This window comes from Chiloscyllium punctatum, chromosome 7 (assembly GCF_047496795.1).
Source record: "Chiloscyllium punctatum isolate Juve2018m chromosome 7, sChiPun1.3, whole genome shotgun sequence".
In the NCBI taxonomy this organism is placed as follows: domain Eukaryota; kingdom Metazoa; phylum Chordata; class Chondrichthyes; order Orectolobiformes; family Hemiscylliidae; genus Chiloscyllium; species Chiloscyllium punctatum.
In genome coordinates, this window is record NC_092745.1 from 135,220,127 (window position 1) to 135,246,600 (window position 26,474).

Here is a 26,474-nt window from a genome sequence, read left to right on the forward strand (position 1 = left end):
TGGATGAGGAGGTTGAGGGTGGGTTAGTAAATTTGCAGATGACACAAAGGTCGGAGGTACCATTGATAGTATAGAGGGCTACTGCAGGCTGCAGCGCGACATAGACAGGATGCAGAGCTGGGCTGAGAAATGGCAGATGGAGTTCAACCTGGATAAACGCAAAGTGATGCATTTTGGAAGGTCGAACTTGAATGCTGAATATAGGATTAAAGACAGGATTCTTGGTAGTGTGGAGGAACAGAGGGATCTTGGTGTTCAAGTACATAGATCCATCAAAGTTGCCACCCAAGTGGATAGGGTTGTTAAGAAAGCATATGGTGTCTTGGTTTTCATTAACAGGGGGATCAAGTTTTAGAGCCGTGAGGTTTTGCTACAGCTCTACAAGTCCCTGGTGAGACCACACATGGAATATTGTGTCCTGTTCTGGTCACCCTTCTATCAGAAAGATACAGAGGCTTTGGAGAGGGTGCAAAGGATGCTGCCTGGACTGGAGGGCTTGCCTTATGAAGAGAGGTTGAATAAGCTTGGACTTTTCTCTCTGGAGAGGAGGAGGAAGAGAGGTGATATGATTGAGGTGTACAAGGTGATGAGAGGAATAGATAGAGTCAATAGCCAGAGACTTTTCCCCAGGGCAGGATTGACTGGTATGAGGGGTCATCGTATTAAGGTGTTAGGGGAAAGGTATAGAGGAGAGGTCAGAGGTAGGTTCTTTACGCAGAGAGCTGTGAATGTGTGGAATGCGTTGCTAGCGGTGGTGGTGAAAGCAGAGTCATTGGGGACATTTAAGTGACTGCTGGACATGCACATGGATAGCAGTGAGTTGAGGGGTGTGTAGGTTACGTTATTATATTTTACATTAGGATTAAACCTCAGCACAACATCATGGGCCAAAGAGCCTGTTCTGTGCTGTACTTTTCTATGTTCTATGTTCTAAACAATCAAAGAGTGTGTTGCTGGAAAAGCACAGCCGGTCAGGCAGCATCCAAGGAGCAGGAGAATCAACGTTTCGGGCTGAAGCCCTTCATCAGGAATGAGGCTTGTGGGCCGGGGGCTGAGAGATAACTGGGAGGGGGACTGGGGCTGGGGGGAAGGCAGCTGGGAATGTGATAGGCAGATGAAGGTGAGGGAAAAGGTCGGAGAGGAGGGTGGAGTGGGTGGGTGGGAAAGGTGATGGGCAGATCAAGAGGGCAGTGCAGAGTTGGTGGTTAAGGTGGGGGTGGGGAGATGAGAAAACTGGTAAAATTGACATTGATCCCGTGTGGACGTGCCTTCCATCCCCGTCACCCCACAGACGTCAGCCACTGCTGATGATACCGCTTCCACAATCACCAAGAACCACCGCCACCAAAACCAACGTGAAGTCCACCTTTCATGTCACTTCCACCCCTGTTGTTACCACCGCCTCAACCACTTCCTCCCCCACCAACATCACTCACCAGAACACCACCAAAGGCATCGTAAACGTCATCACTTCCACCTGTGTGGATGCCACCAAAGGTACCACTTCTGCCCACCCCCCCGACCCACAGGGTGAGCGATATTTCCTTTGGTGATGTCACCCATGATCCTATAACCACACCCACTCCAGTTACAGGCTCCGCCCCACTCCCAGCTCCAGCCCTACCCCAGGGCCTAGCTCCCTGCCCTGCCGAGTTTTCACCATCCCCCCCCAGACCTCCCCCTCATTGAGGATGAACAATCAGTCCTCAGTAAAGGCCTCACCTTCATCCCCCTCTGCTCCCGGATAAATTAATTCAACACACGTTTCAACATAAAACACTTCTTCCACCACCTCCACCTCCACCTCTGGACCCACATTTTCTGTCAGGACTCCTGCACATCCACTGAGGACCCCTTCCCCTTCTCCCACCTCCAACACACCCTGCTCTGCTCTGTTACCCACTCTTAATCTCTTCATTTCTAACTGTCACTGTGACATTGATCACCTCACCTGTCCACCCCCTCCCCCACTCCAATCTCCTTCTCTCACAATGCACAGCCCTCCACTCCCTCTGCTCCAACCCCCGACTCACCATCAAACCCGCAGATAATCGGGGTGGGGGGGGTGGGGGACGGACGGTGCGGTGATGGTGTGGCGCACTGACCTCTACACCGCTGAAGCCAGATGCCAACTCACAGACACCACCTCCTACCGCCCCCTCGACCATAACCTCACCCCCCATCACCAAACCATCATCTCCCAGACCATCCACAACCTCATCACCTCAGGGGATCACCCACCCACAGCCTCCAACCTCATTGTCCGTGAACCCCACACCGCCCGATTTTCCCTCCTTCCTAAGGTTCACAAACCTGACCGGCCCATTGTCAGCCTGCTCCTGTCCCACCGAACTCATCTCTGTTAACCGTCCTGTCCCCCCTTGGTCCAGGAACACCCACCTATGTTTGGGACAGCATCCATGCCCTATACCTCCTCCAGGATTTTCGTATCCCCAGTCCCCAACGTCCCATCTTCCCCATGGACATCCAGTCCCTGTACACATCCATTCATCACAATAAAGGTCTCCAAGCCCTCCGTTTCTTTCTCTCATGCCGTCCCAACCAGTACCCTTCCACCGACACCCTCATCTGCCTGGCTGAACTGGTCTTCACCTTCAACAACTTCTCCTTCCAATCCTCCCACTTCCTCCACACCAAAGGGGTAGCCATAGGCACCCGTATGGGCCCCTGCTATGCCTGCCTCTTCGTCGGCCACCTGGAACAGTCCATCTTCCTCAGCTACACCTGCACCATTCCTCACCTGTTCCTCCGCTACATTGATGACTGCATTGGTGCTACCTTGTGCTCCCACGAGGAGGTTGAGCAGTTCATTAACTTCACCAACACCTTCCACCCCGACCTTAAATTCACCTGGGCTACCTCAGACACCTCCCTCCCCTTTCTCAACCTCTCCATCTCCATCTCTGGTGATAGACTCAACACAGACATCCAGTACAAACCCATGGACTCCCACAGCTACCTGGACTACACTTCCTCCCACCCTGCCTCCTGTAAAAATGCCATCCCGTATTCCCAATCCCTCCACCTCCACCGTATCTGCTCCCAGGAGGACCAGTTCCACCACAGAACACACCAGATGGCCTCTTTCTTTAAAGACTGCAACTTCCCTTCCCACGTGGTCAATGATGCCCTCTCGTACATCTCATCCACTTCCATCACCTCCCAACAGTGGGGGGAGGGGGGGTTACACAGTGGGGGGATGGGGGGGTGGGACTACACTGTGGTTGGACAGGGTTACGCAGTGTGGGGAGGGGTTACAGAGTGGAGTGGGTTTACACAATGGGGTGTGGGATTAGCCAGTGTGGGGTGGAGTTATACTGGGTGGGCAGGTTACACTGTGGGGGTGGGCTTCCACTGTGGGGGTGGGGTTATACCATGGGGGCGGGGTTATACCATGGGGGCGGGGGTATACCATGGGGGCGGGGGTATACCATGGGGGCGGGGGTATTGGAGATGATTGCAGAGCTGAAGTGAATCACATAATTACTGGAAAAACCCTTCAGCCCATCGAATTTGCATTAAATAAACTGTTCTAAATCTGTCCCATTTTCCAGCACTTGGCCCGTAGCCTTGAACTCTATGATATTTGAAAAGCTCATCCAAGTATTTGTTAAAGTTTGTGAGGATTCCTGCCTCAACCCCACCCCCACTCCCCAGGCAGCGCATTCCAGACCCCCCACCAGCCTCTGGGTGAAAAACCTTTTCCATTAATCATCTCTGAACCTCCTGCCTTTACCTCAGAATGATGCTCCCTTGTTATTGACCTTTGACTGAAGGGAACAGCTGCTTTCTATCTACCCTGTCCATGTCCCCCATAACCTTACGCATCTCTATCAGGTCCCCCCTTTACCCTCCTGCGTTCCAACAAAAACACCCCAAGCTTATTGAGCATGATGGGCTTCACCTTCCCCGTCCCTTCAGACTGTCAGTTTCAGATGCCCACAACCTTCCAGTCCCCTCTAACCCTCTCGCTCATTACCTTAAAACTGTGCCCCCGGTTATTGACCTCTCGATGAAGGGAAAGGGTGTAATTTAAAAATAAGGGGGATGCCACTAAAGACCAAGATGAGGAGAAAGTATTTTACTCAGAGAGTTGTGAGTCTTTGGAATTGTCCACCACAGAGAGCTGTTTATGGAAGCAGTTGATCAGTTTCTGATTCCCGGTGGGGGACAGGAATATGGGGATGGGAAGGGGAAAAGTCATTGAAGTGTTCAATTAAGTGTTCCATGTGTTGAATGGAAGGGCAGGCTTGATGAGCTGAACAGACTACTCCTGTTTCCATTTTACAGTGAGGAGTGAATACACAGTGAAGAGTGATTGTACAGTGGAAGGGATTCTATAATGGGATTTGATAAAATCTTACCGGTGCTCCTGCCAATCCAGGGGGTCCTTCTATCAGCATTCCCTGAAACAGATCAAAGACCATCGTTAGCTTGAACTTCCCTCGTCATTGTTTTGAAGAGTTGCTGTTATTCAGACCTCTGTTTCACCCTCTTTTTGTGTCTCCTCTTCAGTGTTTCTCGTTCTCTGCTTCCCTGTCTCCCTCTCTCCTCTTGCCTCCCACCCCCGGTGCCTCCCTCTCTCACTCCAAGTTCCCTCTCTCCTCTCTATCACTCTCTCTCTGACATCCTTGCATTCCCATTGCTCTAAGATCATGGAGTTGTCCTGTTTGGACGATCTGTCCAGCCTGAGGGCTTGTTTTCTTGGGCTTTGTTAAGACTCTGTTTGCTCCAGTTTCTTGTGCAACTATTCGGCCAGGAGAGGCAGCACACATGGCTGCAGGAGAGCCTGTGGTTCAGTCTGACAGAGGGACCCGGTGTTCCAATTGCACTCCCAGCCTCCGATCGTGAGCGACAGCAGTGGGGCAGTGGGTGGGGTTTATACTCACAGGTTCCACCACAGCAGGCTCTCCTTTCTGCCCCTTCTCTCCCAGCAGGCCGAGAGAATTTGTGTTCACCTGCAATTAAAGAAACCACCCTTTAGAGATGTGCTTTAGAGATTCTGATATCAAAAACCCTGCCTCAGTGCTAAACACTCACTGCCTCGCTCACTCATTCACACAGAGAGAGACACAGACCACAGACAGTGAGGCACTGACTCACACACACACACACACACAGACACACACACACACAGAGTGAAATGTGCACAGACACACACACACAAAGTGAGACATACATAGGCACAGATACATAGAGAGAGGAAGACAGACAGACACACAGACACACATACACACACAGACAGAGCGAGTCAGACACAGTCATACACTGACACACACTCTCCCTCTCACATAGAGACACACACAGCCTTCCACTGTTTGGGTAAACAACAGAACAAGCTCCAGTATCAATGGTACATTCTCATTGCATATACACCAGTGAAATAGCTCTGATCGGGGCATTTAATTGGAACTCAAAATAATTTCTCCGAAGAGTTTTGAATCTGATACTTACGTGAAGAAAATTATGGAAAGAGATTGGAAAATAAGAGGCCACTCAGCCCATAATGCCTGTGCTGGCTCAATGAAAACTCGATCGAATTAATCTCACTTGCCTGTTCACTCCCCCAGGCCTGAAATTATTTCCTTTTCAAATCCTTCTCCAAAACCTCTTCACTATCCTCCACCTGGGCTCCCCTTCCCTCACCCATTCTCATCTTCCTGAAGATAGCCAGAGAATGACTCACAACCACTCTTTCTCCCACACTGTGACTCTGGTGTCCCTCAGGGCTAGTCCTTCAGCCTCCGGTATCCCTCACTAACACATCGCCCCTCAGCAACATCATCTGAAAACACTGTTAGAGTTTTTTTTACTCATTCAGGTGTTGAGAAAGTGGGGGTGAGCTGCCTTCTTGAGCAATGCAGTCCAGGAGCTGTGGGTAACACCACAACACCCTTAGGAAGGGCATTCCAGGATTCTGACCCAGCGACACTCCCCTGCTCACACTCACCTACTCACATTCCCCTGCTCACACTCACCTACTCACACTCCCCTGCTCACACTCACCTACTCACATTCCCCTGCTCACACTCGCTTGCTCACTCCAGGAATAAAGGTTTTGAACTGGGGAAGGCGATGTGGGATAAGGCAGGAGCCGGCTAAAGTGAACTGGCAGCGGCTACTTGTAGGAAAATCCACATCAAAGCAGTGGGAGACATTCAATCAGAACATCAGAGATGGGAGCAGGAGTCGGCCGCCTGGCCCTTCGAGCCTACTCCACCACTCAATAAGATCATGGCTGATCTTTTTGTGGTCTCAGCTCCACTTACCCACCCTCTCACCGTATCCCTTAATTACTTCATTGTCCTAAAATCTATCTTTGCTAAAAATGTTCAATGGAATTACCTCATCTGCTTCACTAAGCAGGGAATTCCACAGATTCACAACCCTCCTCAACTCAGCCCTAAATCTGATCCCCCCTTATTTTGAGGCTATGCCCCCAGTCCTAGTTTCACCCACCAGTGAAAACAACCTCCTGCTTCCATCTTATCTGGTCCCTTCATAATGTTTCTATAAGATCCCCCCTCATTCTCTAAATTCCAATGAGTGTAATCACAGTGTACTCAGTCACTCATAGAGTCATAGAGATGTACAGCATGGAAACAGACCCTTCGATCCAACCCGTCCATGCCGACCAGATATCCCAACCCAATCTAGTCCCACCTGCCAACACCCGGCCCATATCCCTCCAAACCCTTCCTATTCATATACCCATCCAAATGCCTCTTAAATGTTGCAATTGTACCAGCCTTCGCCACATCCTCTGGCAGCTCATTCCATACCCATACCACCCTCTGTGAGAAAAAGTTGCCCCTTAGGTCTCTTTTATATCTTTCCCCTCTCACCCTAAACCTATGCCCTCTAGTTCTGAACTCCCCAACCCCAGGGAAAAGACTTTGTCTATTTATCCTATCCATGCCCCTCATGATTTTATAAACCTCTATAAGGTCACCCCTCAGCCCCCAACGCTCCAGGGAAAACAGCCCCAGCCTGTTCAGCCTCTCCCTATAGCTCAGATCCTCCAACCCTGGCAACGTCCTTGTCAATCTTTTCTGAACTCTTTCAAGTTTCACAACATTTTTCCGATAGGAAGGAGACCAGAATTGCACACAATATTCCAACAGTGGCCTAACTCCTCATAAGCCAATCCTCTCAACTCTGGAATCAACCTCCTACACACCCCCTCCAGTGCCAGTACGTGATTTCTCAAGTAAGGAGACCAAAATTGTAACATTACTTCAGGTGTGGCCTCACCAGCACCTCATACAGCTGCAGCAAAACCTTCCTATTTTTAAAATCCATCCTTTCTAACAATGAAGGACAATATTTCATTTGCCGTCTTAATTACCAGTTGCATCTGATAACCAACCTTCTGTGATTCATGAGCAAGGTCACTCAGGTCCCTCTGCACAGCAGCATGCTGCAATCTTTCACCATTTATAGTCCATTTTGCTGTTATTCCTACCAAAATGGATGACTTCACATTTATTAACATTGTACTCCATCTGTCAGACCCTTGTCCACTCACTTAACCTCATTAACTACTCATTTTAACATCATCTGTGAACTTTGACACATTACCTTTGATCCCCGACTCTATATCATCTCTGTAATAGTGAGAGTGCAGGGCCAGTATGTTGGTGAAACAGTGAAGGGTGGAGCCCTGGAGATTGAGGAAAGGTCAGGATTGGATAAGGATTACAGAAGGAAGTTTATGTTGGATAATGAAGGGTACCTGAGAAGAGTCAAGAAAATACAAAGTCACCATAATCCTATCAAACCAGAGGGCTGCTCTGTCACGCTAGAGCTGGTTTAGCCTGAGGGTCACCATGCCTCAGGTAAGGGGAGAGGTTGATAAGGAGAGTCCTTCATGGTTACCTCAGCTGGTGTGGGGATTAAACCCACAGTGTTGACATCACTCTGTATCACAAACCACAGCTAACAGAGCTGGCTCAGAGTGCAGAATGAAAGTACAAGGGGTTACTTAAAAGTGCTCATCCAAATATTTTTTGAAGGTTGTAATGTTTCCAGCCTCCGCTACCTTCCCAGGGTCTTAGATTAGATTAGATTACTTACAGTGTGGAAACAGGCCCTTCGGCCCAACAAGTCCACACCGACTTGCCGAAGCGTAACCCACCCACTCCCGTACATCTACCCCTTACCTAACACTACAGGCAATTTAGCGTGGTCAATTCACCTGACCTGCACATCTTTGGACTGTGGGAGGAAACCAGAGCACCCGGAGGAAACCCACGCAGACACGGGGAGAACGTGCAAACTCCACACAGTCAGTCGCCTGAGGCGGGAATTGAACCTGGATCCCTGGTGCTGTGAGGCAGCAGTGCTAACCACTGTGCCACCGTGCAGCCCACATGACATCGTGCCGCCCACCGCCCAGGCAGTGCATTCCAGATTCCCAGCACCCACTGAGTGGAGAAGATTTTTCCCAAATCCCCTCAAAATCTCCTGCCCCTTACCCTAAAACCTCACCCCTTCATGATTGACCCCTCAACCGAGGGGAGCAGCTGCTCTCTATTCACCCTGTCCATACCCCTCATAATCCTACATACCTCAATCATGTTCCCCCTCAATCTTCTGTGTCTATCTAGCTTCTCCTTATAGCTCAGTCTCTCAATCCCAGCCAACATCCTGATGAACCTCCTCTGTACTCCCTCTAGTGCTGTCACATCCTTCCTGTAGTGAGGTGACCAGAACTGCGCACACAACTCCAGCTTCGGCCTGACCAACGCTTTGTATGTCTCAACATTTCCACCTTGCTCTTACACTCTGTCATAACTGATGAAAGCAAGTGTTCCATACACGCTTTCTTCCTAACGATCCTATTCACATGCCCTGGTTACTTCAGGGACCTGTGAATAATTACCCATGATCCCTGTGTTCCTCTGAGCTACCCAGTGTCCTGCCGTTCATTAAATACTCTCTCATCGTGTTTCTTCTTCCAAAGTGCATCACCTCACATTTATCAGGGTTAAATACTATCTGCCACTGATCTGCCCAGCTACCAACCCATCTATATCTTCCTGTAACCGACAAACATCATCTTCTCTATTAACCCTTCCACCAACCTTGGTATAATCCTCAAACTTGCTTAGCATTCCCCCAATGTTTTCATCTCCAGTACAACCTCAATTATCCGAACGAGATGGGCGGGCAGTATTTTGTTCAGATAACTGATTGTTCAGATAACTGATCTGATCGTAAACAAAGGAAGCATTTATGGGACCTTGAGATCTTGTTTGGATAATCCGAAATTTGGATAATTGATGTTCGGATAACTAAGGTTGTTTTGTATATCATTTCAGTATATAACAAACAATAAGGGTCCCAGTACTGATCCTTGTGGTGCATCACAGGACACCGGCCTCCAGCCTTCTCCCACTACCCTTTGTTTCCGATCTAGCTCACCAACTTTCCCACAATTCCATGGGTTTTAACCTTCTCAGTCAGTCTCCCATGTGGGACCTTGTCAAAAAGTTTGCTAAAATCCCGATGAACAACACCAACTGAACTTCCCTCATCCACACACTTGATCACATTTTCAAAATCTTCTAACAAATCTGTTAGGTATGACCTCTCTCTGACAAAGAGGAAAGTGAGGACTGCAGATGCTGGAGACCAGAGTTGAGAAGGGCTTATGCCCGAAACGTCGATTCTCCTGCTCCTCGGATGCTGCCTGGCCTGCTGTGTTTTTCCAGCACCACATTTTTCAACTCTCTCTGACAAAGCCATGCTGACTCTCCCTAATTAACCTATGCCTTTCCAAGTGGGAATTAATTCACTCCTCCAGAGCTTTCTCCAATAGTTTCCCGAACACTGATGCTAAACCCACTGGCCTATAATTTCCTGGCTCATCCCGACCAGCCTTCTTTAAAACGTGGAACCACCTTTGCCATCCTCCAGTCTGCTGGCACTTCCCCTATGGTCAGAGAGCAATTAAAACTTTGTGTCAGAGTCCCTGTAATATCCTGCCTCATCACCTACAGCAGCCTGGGATGTAATTTAATTGGACCAGGGGATTTGTCCGTTTTTAAGCCCAACAGGGCCTCCAATACCAATGGAGAGCCATTTCCTATCTCAGACTGTGCAGGTTCCTCACAGTCCCTTGTCCTGAATTCCGTACCTGCGTTCTCCTTTTCCAGAGTGAAGACTGAAGAGGAGTATTTATTCAACCCCCTTCCATTATCCTGCAGCTTCACACACAGGTTGCCCCCTTGGGCCCACCTTTTTCCTGGTTAATCTCTTCCCTCAATGGATTTATGAAATATTTTTGGAATTTCCCTAATCCTGCTAAGTAAGTTCTTTCTCGTGTTCCCTTTTTGCCCTTCTAATTACTTTCTGAAGTTCCCTCCTGCACTTCCTGTATTCCTGTCGGACCACAGCTGACTTGCTTCCTTCGGAATTGCTGAAAGCCTTATTCGTCTTCTTTATGAAACCCTGCATTGTCCTCGACGTTCAGGGTCCTGACTGTGTTGATCCGACATCTCCCTCTAAAGGTTATATGTTAGGGCTGTACTCCCCCCCACCTCCTTTTGAATGCCCCCCCTATTTGCTCTGCTGTAGACTCACCCACATGAAGCTGTTCCAATTCTACTGAGGCCAGATCCTGCTTTATTTCATTAAAATCTGCCTTCCTGCTCCCAATCCAAAGCCATCTTTTGTAGGTGAACTTTTTCCTTATCCAAAATAATACTGGTACTGCCCTGGTTCCTGAACTAAAGGGGCACCAATATCCTGGGGAGAAATTTGCTCATGTTCTTTGGGTGGGTTTAAACGAATTCAGCAGGGGGATGGGAACCTAAATTGTAGTTTGAATATATGGGAGCTTGAGAATACTGAAGTCAGAACTAAGGCACCAGCAAGCAGGAGGGTGGTTTGAAGTGTGTCTACTTCAACACCAGGAGCATCCGGAATAAGGTGGGTGAACTTGCAGCGTGGGATGGTACCTGGGACTTCGATGTTGTGGCCATTTCGGAGACATGGATAGATCAGGGACAGGAATGGGTGTTGCAGGTTCCAGGATTTAGATGTTTCAGTAAGAACAGAGAAGATGGCAAAGGAGGGTGAGGTGTGGCATTGTTAGTCAAGGACAGTATTACAGTTGTAGAAAGGATGTTTGGGGGCTCATCAACTGAGGTAGTATGGGCTGAGGTTAGAAACAGGAAAGGAGAGGTCACCCTGTTGGGAGTTTTCTACCAGCCTCCAAATAGTTCCAGAGATGTAGAGGAAAGGATAGCAAAGATAATTTTGGATAGGAGTGAGACTGACAGGTTGGTTGTTATGGGGAACTTTAACTTTCCAAATATTAACTGTGAATACTATAGTTCGAGTACTTTAGATGGGTCAGTTTTTGTCCAGTGTGTGTAGGAGGGTTTCCTGACACAGTATGTAGACAGGCCAACAAGGGGCAAGGCCACATTGGATTTGGTACTGGGTAATAAACCCAGCCAGGTGTTAGACTTGGAGGTAGGTGAGCACTTTGGTGATAGTGACCACAATTCGATTATGTTTACTTTAGTGATGGAAAGGCACACCACAGCAATTCTGACTCAATTAGGCAAGCTTGAGGATGCATAGGATGAGGAAGGAAACTGCAGGGGATGGGCACAATAGAAATGTGGAGCTTATTCAAGGAACAGCTAGTGTTGGTCCATGAGAAGTTTAATTTAGATAAATGTGAGGTGTTGCATTTTGGGAAAGCAAATCTTAGCAGGACTTATACACTTAATGGTAAGATCCTAGAGAGTGTTGCTGAACAAAGAGACCTTGGAGTTCAGGTTCATAGCTCCTTGAAAGTAGAGTCGCAGGTAGATAGGATAGTGAAGAAGGTGTTTGGTATGCTTTTCTTAATTGGTCAGAGTATTGAGTACAGGAGTTGGGAGGTCATGTTGCGGCTGTACAGGAAATTGGTGAGGCCACTTTTGAAATATTGCGTGTAATTCTGGTCTCCTTCCTGTCAGAAGGATGATGTGAAACTTGAAAGGATTCAGAAAAGATTTACAAGGATATTGTCAGGATTGGAGGATTTGAGCTATAGGGAGAGGTCTGTAAGGTATGAATCAGTGAGTATGACTATATCAGACTGGTACTTGACTGGTCAAAGAACCATGGAGTCATAGAGATGTACAGCATGGAAACAGACCCTTCGGTCCAACCCGTCCATGCCGACCAGATATCCCAACCCAATCTAGTCCCACCTGCCAACACCCGGCCCATATCCCTCCAAACCCTTCCTATTCATATACCTATCCAAATGCCTCTTAAATGTTGCGATTGTACCAGCCTCCACCACTTCCTCTGGCAGCTCATTCCATACACGTACCACCCTCTGTGTGAAAAAGTTGTCCCTTCGGTCACTTTTATATCTTTCCCCTCTCACCCTAAACCTATGCCCTCTAGTTCTGGACTCCCCTACTCCAGGGAAAAGACCTTGATATTTATTCTATCCAAGCCCCTCATGATTTTTTTAGGTCACCCCTCAGCTCCCAACACTCCAGAGAATAATGTCACACATCCTGAGAATATATGGCACCTGTCATAGGCTTGACAATTACCCAACCCATTTCCATCCACTTCATCCCATACCATCCACCAAATTACCATCGTGTACATCCACCAAATTACCATCGTGTACATCCACCAAATTACCATCGTGTACATCTATCAAATTACCATCGTGTACATCCACCAAATTACCATCCCGTACCATCAACTGAACGTTGTACCACCAGGAAATGTGAAGAAATTACAGAGAGCCTGAGCCCTTTAGATACCGAAACCATTGGTATCAATTGGAAATGGGTGATCCTCGCCATGGCACTTACACTGGCACAGAGGAGAAGGTCACTGACCTCTCCCTACCTCACTGGGCATTTCTGCAGACACTGAGAGTGAACCCTGGGAGAGAGCGGGGAGTGGGGGGTGAGGGGAGGGTGTGTTGGGGGGGAGGGTGTGAGGGTGTGTTGGGGGGGTTGGGAGGGTGTGTTGGGGGGAGGGGGTGTTGGGAGAGGGGATGTTAGGGGACGGTGTATTGGGGAGGGTGTGTTGGGGGGAGGGAGTGTTGGGGGGAGGTTTGGGGGGAGGGTGTATTGAGGGGAGGGTGTGTTGGGGGAGGGTGTGTTGGGGGAGGGGGTGTTAGGAGGAGGGGATGTTGGGGGAGGGGGAAGGGGTTGTTGGGGGGAAGGGGTGTTGGGGGGAGGGTGTGAAGAGGGGAGGGGGCATTGGGGGAGGGTGTGTTGGGGTGAGGCAGGTGTTGGGGAGGGGGAGGGGGTGTTGGGGGAGGGGATGTTGAGGGGAAGGGGTGTTGGGGGGAGGGTGTGTTGGGGGAGAGGGAAGGGGGTGTTGGGGGGAGGGTGTGTTGGGGGAGGGGAAGGGGGTGTTGGGAGGAGGGTGTGTTGGGGTGGGTGTTGGGGGAGTGGGTGTTGGGGGAGTGGGTGTTGGGGGAGGGGGAAGGGGGTGTTGGGGAGAGGGGGGTGTTGGGGGGGGGTGGAGGTGGAGGTGGGGGTGGGGGTGGGGGTGGGGGTGGGGGTAACCTCACACCAAGCTGATGGAGAATTTGGAAACATGATATGTCAATCAGAGCTGTGTTTTTGGAATGTAGAACATTACAGCGCAGTACAGGCCCTTTGGCCCTCGATGTTGCACCGCCCTGTCATACCAATCTGAAGCCCATCTAACCTACACTATTCCATGTACGTCCATTTGCTTGTCCAATGACGACTTAATTGTACTTAAAGTTGGCGAATCTACTACCGTTGCAGGCAAAGCATTCCATATCCTTACTACTCTCCGAGTAAAGAAACTATCTCTGACATCTGTCCTATATCTATCTCCCCTCAGTTTAAATTTGCCTCTCCTCGTGTTTGCCATCCCCACACTTGTCCACATTAAACTCCATTTGCCACCTCTCAGCCCAGCTCTGCAGCTTATCTATGTCTCTCTGTAACCTATAACATCCTTCGTTACTATCCACCGACCTTAGTGTCGTCAGCAAATTTACTAACCCACCCTTCTATGCCCTCTTCCAGGTCGTTTATAAAAATGACGAACAGCAGTGGACCCAACACCGACCCTTGCGGTACACTACTGGTAACTGGACTCCAGGATGAACATTTCCCATCAACCACCACCCTCTGTCTTCTTTCAGCAAGCCAATTACTGATCCAAACTGCTGTCTCTCCCACAATCCCATTCCTCCGCGTTTTGTACAATAGCCTACAGTGGGGGACCTTATCGAATGCCTTGCTGAAATCCATATACACCACATCAACCGGTTTACTCTCATCTACCTGTTTGGTCACCTTCTCAAAGAACTCAATAAGGTTTGTGAGGCATGACCTACCCTTCACAAAACCATGCTGACTATCCCTAATCAAATTATTATTTTCTAAATGATTATAAATCTTATCTCTTATAACCTTTTCCAACACTTTACCAACAACTGAAGTAAGGCTCACTGGTCTATAATTACCAGGGTTGTCTCTACTCCCCTTCTTGAACAGGGCAACCACATTTGCCATCCTCCAGTCTTCTGGCACTATTCCTGTAGACAATAACGATTTAAAGATCAATGCCAAAGGCTCGACAATCTCCTCCCTGGCTTCCCAGAGGATCCTAGGATAAATCCCATCCGACCCAGGGGACTTATCTATTTTCACACTCTGCAGGATTTCTAATACCTCTTCCTTGTGAACCTCAATCCCACCTAGTCTAGTAGCCTGTATCTCAGTAATCTCCTCGACAACATTGTCATTTTCTAGAGTGAATACTGTCAAAAAATATTCATTTATTGCTTCCCCTACCTCCTCTGACTCCACACACACTTCCCACTACTATCCTTGATTGGCCCTAATCTTACTCTCATCATTCTTTTATTCCTTAAATACCTATAGAAAGCCTTAGGGTTTACACTGATCCTATCCGCCAACAACATCTCATGTCTCTTCCTGGCTCTTCTGAGCTCTCTCTTTCGGTCTTTCCTGGCTACCTTGTAACTATCAAGCGCCCGAACTGAGCCTTCACATCTCATCCTAACATAAGCCTTCTTCTTCCTCTTGACCAGAGATTCCACTTCCTTTGTAAACCACGGCTCCCACGCTCCATAGCTTCCTCCCTGCCTGACAGGTCCAAGAGTGAATCATTTCCCTTAACTTCTGCATCAAAACCTCTCAACAACTTGGAAACTCCATTCAGTCCCTCTCAGTCCTCCTTATATCTCCTTTGTCTCCTCATGCACTGAGCTGACCCCAGTGCATTGTTTTCACTGACATTACTCACTCAACACATGATCGGCTCCAACACGGTCTAGAACCTTCTTTACCTTTCTAACTCAAAAGAAAGATGCAGAATGTTTCCTTCATGTCCCTCCCTTTTCAGTTCCAGTGACAGTGTCTCAGACGTAGAGGATCATGTTTACTGTTACTAATCCCACCCTGGTCACTTCCTTGGTGCTGCTCCTGTGAACGGTTTCCAGGGTGGGACTTTGCTGACCAGGTGCTCCACTGAAGGAACACAAGGCCAGGAAGCAGCAAAGTCCACCCACAGCACCTGCCAGCCAATCCCAGGACAATGGGCACTGCCCCTGGGAGAGATTGACAATCCTGGTACAGCACACTGAAGCAGAAACCATACCATCCAGTACAAAGGGTCAGCGCTGATCAGTACTGTGGGAGGATCAGAGGATCAGTACTGTGGGAGTGCTGCACTGTGAGAGGATCAGTGTTGAGGAAGTGCTGCACTGTCAGAGGGTCAGTACTGAGGGAGTGCCGCACTGTCAGAGGGTCAGTACTGAGGGAGTGCCGCACTGTCAGATGGTCAATGCTGAGGGTGTGCTACACTGTCAGAGGTCAGTGCTGAGGGAGTGCCGCACTGTCAGAGGGTCAGTGCTGAGGGAGTACTGCGCTGTCAGTGGGTCAGTTAATTTTCAGTGACTGTTGCCCTATCTTTGATTTGCTGCTCTAAGGAATATAAAATGTAGCCACCTCCTTCTTATCGATGCTAGATCCAATTGGTGGACACAGCAGCCAATCTCCTGCTTTATTTTGTCCCCTTGTGACTTATATTTCTCTGGTATCAGACATAGATTCATAGTCATAGAAATATACAGCACAGAAGCAGATCCTTCGGTCCAACTCGACAATGCTGACCAGATATCCCAATCTGACCTTGCCAGCACTTGGGCCATATCCCTCTAAACCCCTCCTCTTCATACCCCAACCAGATGCTTTTTAAATGTTGTGATTGTACCAGTCTCCATCATTTGCCCTGGCAGCTCGTTCCATACACGCACCACCATTTGAGTGAAAACGTTATCCCTCATGTCCTTTGTAAATCTTTCCTCTTTCACCTTTCACCTATGACATCTAGTTTTGGACTCCTCCACCCAAGGAAGAAGTCCTTGGCTATTCCCCCTTTCCATGCCCCTCAAGTTTATAAACTTCTGTAGGATAACCCCCTCAACCTCCTGTGCTCCAGGCAAAGAATTCAGCCTCTTCACATGGAGCACGATGCTGGCCTTTAGTGGGTTCCTCTGCATGTCTGCATGCCTTACACGGTTTCCCCCAATGTCTCTTTGTGAAACGTTGCTTCTGATACATTGAGCAGTGCAGAGCACGATCTCAGTGGCTGAGACATTCCTGGGCTCACACAACCTGTGAGTCACATGATGAGGTGAACAGAGTGAACACATGGATTCACGGTGCGCGGTGACTGTGCAATCACTCTCGTTGCTGGATCAGTAATGTCCTTCAGGGAGAGGGGGTCCATCATCCTGACCTGGTCTGAAATAGCCCTGAGTACCAATCAATTCAGGGGCAACTAGGGATGGGTAACAAATGGTGACCTTTCCAGCAATGTCCTCACCCCAGACAGGAATTCTGAAAAAGCACTTGCATATCGTACTGCAATGCACCCTTTGTGTGGCATCAATGGGGTATTCCTCAAGATTGTCCAGAACTGCTTTTCAAAAAGATTTACTAAGTGAAAAGCAATGACCAGTTCCATCAGCCTTTCAGCTAAACTAGCTTCTCAATGAAATCATGTTCCATCTCTGGGCCAACATCTACTGACAGATCAAGTGACTGCATTATCCAACTGATGGTGGGGTGACTCCAGTTCAATCTTGTGTTACCCAGAGGCTGGCTGGAGCATTATCCTGCACGAAAATTGGTCAGAATCTTTGTGGAAATCACTTGAAATAGCAGAGGGTTTTATTGTTAATGCTTTGTTTCCCCCAGTGATAAGGAGCTTGACTGACTGCATTTCTTGACCAGCTACCTGCTGATTTCTGAAGTGAAGGGTTATTCTTTCTTTGAACAATTGAAATTCTGTCAGAATTTCACTGGAGAGTCAATCCATGTTCAGATATTTCTTTCCCATTCTCACTGTGCTCTTTACAGATGTCTGCATCAAAGATCTATTGTAATGTGCATTTCTCTCCCTTATTCTGTGTCAGAATAACTTCTTTTGATTCACTCCTTATTGGTACTTTAGAGAATGCTAATTCTTTTATTTTCTTTTTTAGAAAGAAACAGCTGAGCAGTCCCTGTGTATCTCAGAGTGGCATCACATGCTTCCTTTTTCAACCTTTGCATCGGTTAGGAAGAAAGTGAAGGAATGGGATAGACCGATGACTGTGTACGAGGAAGACAAAGTGTACACAGAACATTTTATTCAGGTGTCACTGACATCTTACTGTTTGTGGGATCCTGCTGTGCACCAATTGGCTGCTACATTTCCAACATGAGAACAGCGTCCTCATTGTGTGAGAAGTATCTGGGAGTGTTTTGTGTCAAGAGTGTGTTGCTGGAAAAGCACAGCTGGTCAGGCAGCATCCGAGGAGCAGGAGAATCGATGTTTCAGGTGAAAGCCCATTCCTGATGAAGGGCTAATGCCTGAAGCATTGATCCTCCTGCTCCTCGGATGCTGCCTGACCAGCTGAGCTTTTCCAGTGCTACATTCTTTGACCTAGGTCTCCACCATCTGCAGTCCTCACTTTCTGCTTGGGAGTGTGTTGGCCTAGAAATGCAAATATTACTTTTCTCTGCAGCAGTTGGGATTCCAGCCCCCATCACCCCCCCCCCCATTGAAGGGGTATTGACCGTGTCAGTGTCACACAGATACTGAGAATGGATTTTAGACCAGAATAGTGAAGTAAATTATAGGGACCATTATATGACACTATGTATTACAGCGAGGCGGAACTGTATATTATGGAGAACTGAGGCTGGATATTATACGTCTGCTCTTTCCCCACTCCTCGTCGTTGTCCACACAGGCGGTTTCACCTGGAACGGGGTGGGGGATAAGAGTTGGACACGTTTCCAAATGGAACACACCCTGAGAGGGTGTTGACCTTCTGACCCTGTCTGTCACCCTGAAGGTACTGGTTACACAGGGCTCCAGAGATAGGAATTGAGCAGATGTGGCTTCTTTGTGGGTTTACAGGATTGGAGCCTGTCACGGAGACAGAATGTTCCAGAACTGCCTGAGCGGGGACTGTACCAGAAGCTTGGGGATGTCTGTGGGTGTGTTTGTGACCAGAGCAAGTTATCCTGTTCAGGACAGACCAAAGACAGCTCCATGTGGGCGCATCAGAATTACTGGGCGGGATATCACACAAGCTGAAAATGTGTTGCTGGAAAAGCGCAGCAGATCAGGCAGCATCCAAGGAACAGGAGAATCGACGTTTTGGGCATCAGCCCTTCTTCAGGAATGAGGAAAGTGTGTCCAGCAGGCTAAGATAAAAGGTAGGGAGGAGAGACTTGGGGGAGGGACATTGGGAATGTGATAGGTGGAAGGAGGTTAAGGTGAGGGTGATAGGCCGGAGAGGGGGTGGGGGGCGGAGAGGTCAGGAAGAAGATTACAGGTTAGGAAGGCGGTGCTGAGTTCGAGGGTTGGGACTGAGGGTTGGGATATCACACAAACCAATGAGATCCTTGCACAGCTTTCACTCAGAGTGTCCCTGCCTTCACCCCCACACCCCCTCCATCCTCCAGCCTGCACCTCAACACTCCCTACACCAGGACCTACTGAATACAGGAGTGACACACAGGGAAACAGGGCGAGGGAACAGAAAGGGGGATTGGGTGGGGGTGAGGGGGCAGCGAGGGGGAAGTGATGGGGTGAGGGGGCAGTAAGGGGCTGAGGGGCAGCGAGAGGAGGGGAGTGGGAGAGCACGATGGGATGAGGGGGAGTGAGGGGGAGTCAGGTGACTGAGGGGCAGTGGGGGTGGGAGTAAGGGGATGAGGGGGAATGAGGGGGGAGCAAGGAGAGTGGGGGAGTGATAAGATAAGGGGGTGCGAGGGGGGAGTGATGGGATGAGGTGGCAGTAGGGGGCTGAGAGACAGTGAGGGCAGGCGAGGGGAGTGGGAGGGAGCGATGGGATAAGGGGAGCGAGGAGTGAGTAGGGCAACTGAAGGGTAGCGAGGTGGGGAGGGAGGGGTTTGTTAGGAGAGTTGGCGGGGGGGAGAGTAAGGCAGTAATAGGACCACAATGGACAACCAAAGGAACAGCCTCTCTTTTTAACTAATGACAGTAAAGGATTGAGATAGAAAGAGGACAAAATGAGAACAGAGTGGAGTGAAGTCGAGTTAAATTAGATCCAGAAAGAGGATAAAACAAAGCTGTCTCCTTTAGGGAGGGAAATCTGCCACCCTTCCCTGGTCTGACCTACCTGTGACTCCAGACCCACAGCGATGTGGTTGACTCTCCATTGCTCTCTAACAAAGGCCTAACAAACCAATCAGTTATATCAATCACTACAAAGTCTCAAAGAAATGGAACCTGACATCGACCTAGGAACTCAAAAAGACAACAGCAGAAACAGCCCTGTTGGCCCTGCACAGTCCCCCTCACTAACATCTGGGGGTTTGTGCCAACATTGGGAGAGATGTCTCACAGACTAGTCAATTAACAGCCTGACATAGTCATTCTCACGGAATCATACCCTACAGACAATGTCCCAGACCCCACCATCACCATCCCACTGACAGGACGGACCCAGCAGAGGGGGCAGCACAGTGGAATACAGTCCATAAGACCATCAGATATAGAGGCATTGGAGGACATTTGGTCCATGGAGTCTACTTTGCCATTTGATCATGGCTGATGTGTTTGTTAACCCCAATCTCCTGCCTAATCCACATAACCCTTGAACCCCTTACTAATCAAGAACTTGTCTTAAACTCACTCAATGACTTGGCCTCCACAGCTCTCTGTGGTAATGAGTTCCACAGATAAACCACCCTCTGTCTGAAGAAATTCCTCCTCATAGAGTCATAGAGCCAATCAGTATGAAAAGAGACCTTTTGGCCCAACTTGTCCATGCTGACCAGGATTCATAAACTGAACTCTTCCTATTTGCCAGCACCCTGCCCATATCCCTCCAAACCCTTCCTATTCATATACCCATTTCAATGCTGTAATTGTACCAGCCTCCACCACTTCCTCTGGCAGCTCATTCCCTACACGTACTACCCTCTGTGTGAAAAAGTTGCTCTTTAGGTCCATTTTAAGTCTTTCCCCTCCCACCCTAAACCTATGCCCTCTAGTTTTGGACTCTGTTACCCTGGAGCAAAGACCTTATCTATTTACCCTATCCATGCCCCTTATGATTTTATGAATTTCTATAAGGTCATCCCTCAGCCTCCGATGCTCCATGGGAAATAGTCCCTGCGTATCCAGTGTCTCCTTATAACTCAGTAACATTGTTGTAAATCTTATCTGCACCCTTTCCATTTAACAGCATCCTCCCTATCGCAGGGCAACCTGAATTTTATACAGTACTCCAAATGTGATTGAAAATGTGTTGCTGGAAAAGCGCAGCAGGTCAGGCAGCATCCAAGGAACAGGAGAATCGACGCTTCGGGCATAAGCCCTTCTTCAGGAATGAGGAAAGTGTGTCCAGCAGGTTAAGATAAAAGGTAGGGAGGAGGGACTTGGGGGAGGGACGTTGGAAATGCAATAGGTGGAAGGAGGTCAAGGTGAGAGTCTTAGGTCGGAGTGGGGGTGGGGTCGGAGAGGTCAGGAAGAAGATTGCAGGTCAAGAAGGCGGTGCTGAGTTCGAGGTGGCAGTTGGCTATGAAGAGATAGAGGGCAGGTAAGAGGCCAGCACGGGGTGTCCAGGTGGATGGGGTGTGTTGGAGGCAGGAGAAAGGGTCGTCAGAGGGTGGGCGAGAATCCTGGTTGAAGAAGTAGGCACGGAGGTGAAGGCGGTGGAAGAATTGTTCGATGTCTCGCCGCGTGTTGAACTCGTTAATCCGAGAGCGTAGGGGAATGAAGGTGAGGCCTCTGCTGAGGACTGATCTTTCATCCTCAGAGAGAGGGAGATCTGGAGGGATGGTGAAAACACAGCAGGGCTGGGAGCTAGGACCTGGTGTGGGGCTGGAGCTGGGAGTCCGCTTCTTCCTTTCCCACCGACCCAACCAGTACCCTTCCACTGACACCCTCCTTCGACTGACTGAACTGGTCCTCACCCTGAACAACTTCTCTTTCCAATCCTCCCACTTCCTCCAAACCAAAGGAGTAGCCATGGGCACCCACATGGGCCCCAGCTATGCCTGCCTCTTTGTAGGATATGTGGAACAGTCCATCTTCCGCAGCTACACTGGCACCACCCCCCACCTTTTCCTCCGCTACATCGATGACTGTATTGGCACTACCTCGTGCTCCCACGAGGAGGTTGAACAGTTCATCCACTTTACCAACACCTTCCACCCTGACCTCAAATTCACCTGGACCGTCTCAGACTCCTCCCTCCCCTTCCTAGACCTCTCCATTTCTATCTTGGACGACCGAATCAACACTGACATTTACTATAAACCGACCGACTCCCACAGCTACCTAGACTACACCTCCTCCCACCCTGCCCCCTGTAAAAACACCATCCCATATTCCCAATTCCTTCGTCTCTGCCACATCTGCTCCCAGGAGGACCAGTTCCAATACCGTACAACCCAGATGGCCTCCTTCTTCAAAGACCGCAACTTCCCCCTAGACATGATCGACGATGCTCTCCACCGCATTTCCTCCACTTCCCGCTCCTCTGCCCTTGAGCCCCGCCCCTCCAATCGCCACCAGGACAGAACCCCACTGGTCCTCACCTACCACCCCACCAACCTCCATGTACATCGTATCATCCATCGTCCTTTCTGCCACCTCCAAACTGACCCCACCACCAGAGACATATTTCCCTCCCCTCCCCTATCAGCGTTCCGAAAAGACCAGCTCTGATCTCCAGCATCTGCAGTCCTCACTTTCTCCTCCAATTAATCAAGATGTCTTTGTGCTCTTAGATAACCTTCTTCACTGTCCACTATCCCACCAATCTTGGTGTCATTTGCAAAACTACTAACTATGCCCCCTAATTCTCATCCAAATTGTTTCTATAAATGATGAACAGCAGTGGGCCCAGCTCCAATCCTTGTGGCCCATCACTGGTCACAGGCCCCCAGTCCGAACAATGATCCTCTATCACCACCCTCTAGGAGCAGGATTCCTGAAGAAGGGCTCATGCCCGAAATGTCAATTCTCCTGTTCCTTGGATGCTGCCTGACCTGCTGCGTTTTTCCAGCAACACATATTTAGCTATCACCACCCTCGGCCTCCTAATGTACAGCCAATTTTATATCCAATTGGCTCGCTGTCCCTGGATCCCATGTGATCTAACCATACTGACCAGTCTACCATGCGGAACCTTGTCAAAGGTCTTGCTAAGGTCCATGTAGGCCCTGTCCACTGCACTGCCCTCATCTATCTTCTTGGTCACCTTTACAAAGAATCGATCAAGTTTGTGAGTCACAATTTCCTACACATGAAGCCATGTTGACTATCCCTAACCAGTCCTTGCCTTTCTAAATGCATGTAGGTGCTGTCTCTCAGAATCCCCTCCAACAACATATCCACCACTGACGTCAGGCTCTCACCAGTCTACAGTTCCCAGGCTTTTCCTTGTAGTCTCCCTTAAATAATGCCACACATTAGCCAGCCTCTGCTCCACCGACACCCCGCCCATGGCTGTCAATGATACAAATATTTCTGATAGTGGCCCCGTTATTTCATCCCGAGCTTCCCACAATGTCCTGGGATGCACTCGATTAGGTCCTGGGGATTTACTGCATTTTAAGAGTCCCAGCATCTCCTTTTGTGTAATGTGGACTCTTTTCAAGGTATCACTATTTCTCTCCCCGAGTTCCCCAGCTTCGATGTCTTTCTGCACATTAAATGCTGATGGGAAATATTCATTTAGATCTCACCCATCTCCTGTAGTTCCACACATAGACAGCCTCATTGACCTTTTAGGGGCCCTATTCTCTCCCTGGCTGCTCTTTTGCCCTTAATATACTTGAAGAATCTCTTTGAATTCTCCTTAACCTTATCCAACAAAGCTATCTCATATCCCCTTTCTTCCCTCCCGATTTCCCTTGTACGTTCACTCCTCCTCCCCCTATACTCCTTGAGCCATTGACTTGATCCCAGCTGCCAATACCTGAGATATACCTCCTTTCTCTTGATCTGAGAGTCAATATCTCTAGGCATCCAGTGTTCCCTACTCCTGCCAGCCCAGCCCTACATTCTAACAGGAACATGCTGTCCCTGGACTCTCATTATCTCTGTTTTGAAAGACTCTCACATGTCAGACATCCCTTTACCTTCCAGCAGTTCCTCCAATCAACGTACGAAATTTCCTGTCTAATACCGCCAACATTGACTGTGACACATTCTAGAACATTAATTTGTGAACCAGGTCTATCCTTTTCCAGCATTATTTTAAAACTAATAGAATTATGATTGCTAGACCCAAAGTGCTCCCCCACTAACCCTTCAGCCTTATTTCCAAAGAAAAGGTCAAGTTTTGCTTTTTCTCTAATAGGGCCATCTATATATCGATGAAGAAAGTTTTCTTGAACAAACTTAAATTCCTCTCCATTTAAACCCTTAACACGATGGCAGTCCCAGCCTATGTTTGAAATGTGAAAATCTCCTGCAATTACAACCCCCCTATTCTTGCAGCTATCTGCAAACTCCCGACATATTCAATTTCCCACTCACTATTGGGGGTGTCTACAGTCCAATCCCACCCATACAGCTTCACTGGACAATCCCTCAGGAATATCCTCTCGAAGTACAGCAGTAATACTTGCCTTAATCAAAAATGCCACTCCCCCTCCTCTCTTGCCTCCCTTTCTATTCTTCCTATAGCATCTAAACCCAGTTTTCCAAAATTCCCAGCCATTCTCTTGTCTGCCTTGTCTATTTAACTTGCTCTCTTTTAATTCTGTGGGAGAAAGTGAGGACTGCAGATGCTGGAGATCAGAGCTGTAAATGTGTTGCTGGAAAAGCGCAACAGGTCAGGCAGCATCCAAGGAGCAGGAGAATCGGCGTTTCGGGCATGAGCCCTTCTTCAGGATTCCCGATTCTCCTGCTCATTGGATGCTGCCTGACCTGCTGTGCTTTTCCAGCAACACATTTTTAGCTCTTTCAATTCTGTACCAGCCTCAATGTTCGCTCTTGCCTCACTACTATTTACGGTCCACCCCCTGTCAGACCATTTTAAATTCTCCCAAGGGGCTCTGGCAAATCTCCTCTCCAGGATATTTGTCCCCCTCCAGGTGCAACCCTGTCCCTCTTGTACAGGTCACCTCTACCCTAGAAGAGATCCAAATGATTCAAAACTCTGAATCCCTGCCTCCTGCACCATCTCAGTTATGGAGTCAAAGAGTCCACAAGACCATAAGACATAGGAGTGGAAGTAAGGCCATTCGGCCCATCGAGTCCACTCTGCCATTCAATCATGGCTGATGGTCATTTCAACTCCACTTACCCACATTCTCCCTGTAGCCCTTAATTCCTTGCGACATCAAGAATTTATCAATCTCTGCCTTGAAGACATTTAGCGTCCCGGCCTCCACTGCACTCCGCGGCAATGAATTCCACAGGCCCACCACTCTCTGGCTGAAGAAATGTCTCCGCATTTCTGTTCTGAATTTACCCCCTCTAATTCTAAGGCTGTGTCCATAGGTCCTAGTCTCCTCGCCTAACGGAAACAATTTCCTAGTGTCCACCCTTTTCCAAGCCATGTATTATCTTGTACGTCTCTATTAAGTCTCCCCTTAATCTTCTAAACTCCAACGAATACAATCCCAGGATCCTCAGCCGTTCCTCATATGTTAGACCTACCATTCCAGGGATCATCCGTGTGAATCTCCGCTGGACACGTTCCAGTGCCAGTATGTCCTTCCTGAGGTGTGGGGACCAAAACTGGACACAGTACTCCAAATGGGGCCTAACCAGAGCTTTATAAAGTCTCAGTAGCACAACGGTGTTTTTATATTCCAACCCCCTTGAGATAAGAGACAACATTGCATTCGCTTTCTTAATCACGGACTCAACCTGCATGTTTACCTTTAGAGAATCCTCGACTAGCACTCCCAGATCCCTTTGTGCTTTGGCTTTATGAATTTTCTCACCGTTTAGAAAGTAGTCCATGCTTGTATTCTTTTTTCCAAAGTGCAAGACCTCGCATTTGTTCACGTTAAATTCCATCAGCCATTTCCTGGACCACTCTCCCAAACTGTCTCTATCCTTCTGCAGCCTCCCCACTTCCTCAGTACTACCTGCCTGTCCACCTAACTTCGTATCATCGGCAAACTTCGCTAGAATGCCCCCAGTCCCTTCATCCAGATCATTAATATATAACATGAACAGCTGTGGCCCCAACACCGAACCCTGCGGGACACCGCTCGTCACCGGCTGCCATTCTGAAAAAGAACCTTTTATCCCAACTCTCTGCCTTCTGTCAGACAGCCAATCCTCAATCCATCCCAGCAGCTCACCTCGAACACCATGGGCCCTCACCTCGAACACCATGGACCCTCACCTCGAACACCATGGACCCTCACCTCGAACACCATGGACCCTCACCTCAAACACCATGGACCCTCACCTCGAACACCATGGACCCTCACCTCGAACACCATGGACCCTCACCTCGAACACCATGGGCCCTCACCTTGCTCAGCAGCCTCCCATGTGGCATAGAGATGTACAGCACAGACTCTTTGGTCCAACTCGTCCATGCCAACCAGATATCCCTAACATAATCTAATCCTATCCTAACCTAATCCAGTCCAATATGCCAGCATTTGGCCAGTTGTCCCTTCACCCTGAGGCTGTACTGTCAGGTCCTAGTGTCTCCTATTAGCAGAAACATCTTCTCCATGTCCATTCTACCCAGGCCTCTCAATATTCTGTTACTTTTAATCAGACCTCCCCTCATCCTTCTAAACTCCATTCAGTGCAGACCCTGCGTTCTCAACCCCTCCTCATACAACAAACCCTTTATCCCCAGACTCATTCTTGTGAACCTCCTCTGGACACCTCTCAAACACCAGCACATTCTTCCTTAGATACAGGGCCCAAAACTGCTCACAATATTC

The 26,474-nt window shown here is 48.8% G+C and overlaps 1 protein-coding gene across 7 annotated transcripts in view; it reads right to left on the minus strand.

Moving 5' to 3' along the window:
• col11a1a (collagen, type XI, alpha 1a) overlaps nucleotides 1-26,474 on the minus strand; it is a 444,140-nt gene that overhangs the window by 234,161 nt on the left and 183,505 nt on the right. For all 7 annotated transcript variants that reach the window (XM_072574917.1, XM_072574914.1, XM_072574912.1 and 4 more), the window contains 2 exons: nucleotides 4,911-4,979; nucleotides 4,386-4,427 (listed from right to left, as the gene is read on the minus strand). In XM_072574917.1, coding sequence (XP_072431018.1) covers nucleotides 4,386-4,427; nucleotides 4,911-4,979 — 111 coding nt within the window. The remainder of the gene's footprint in view (nucleotides 1-4,385; nucleotides 4,428-4,910; nucleotides 4,980-26,474) is intronic.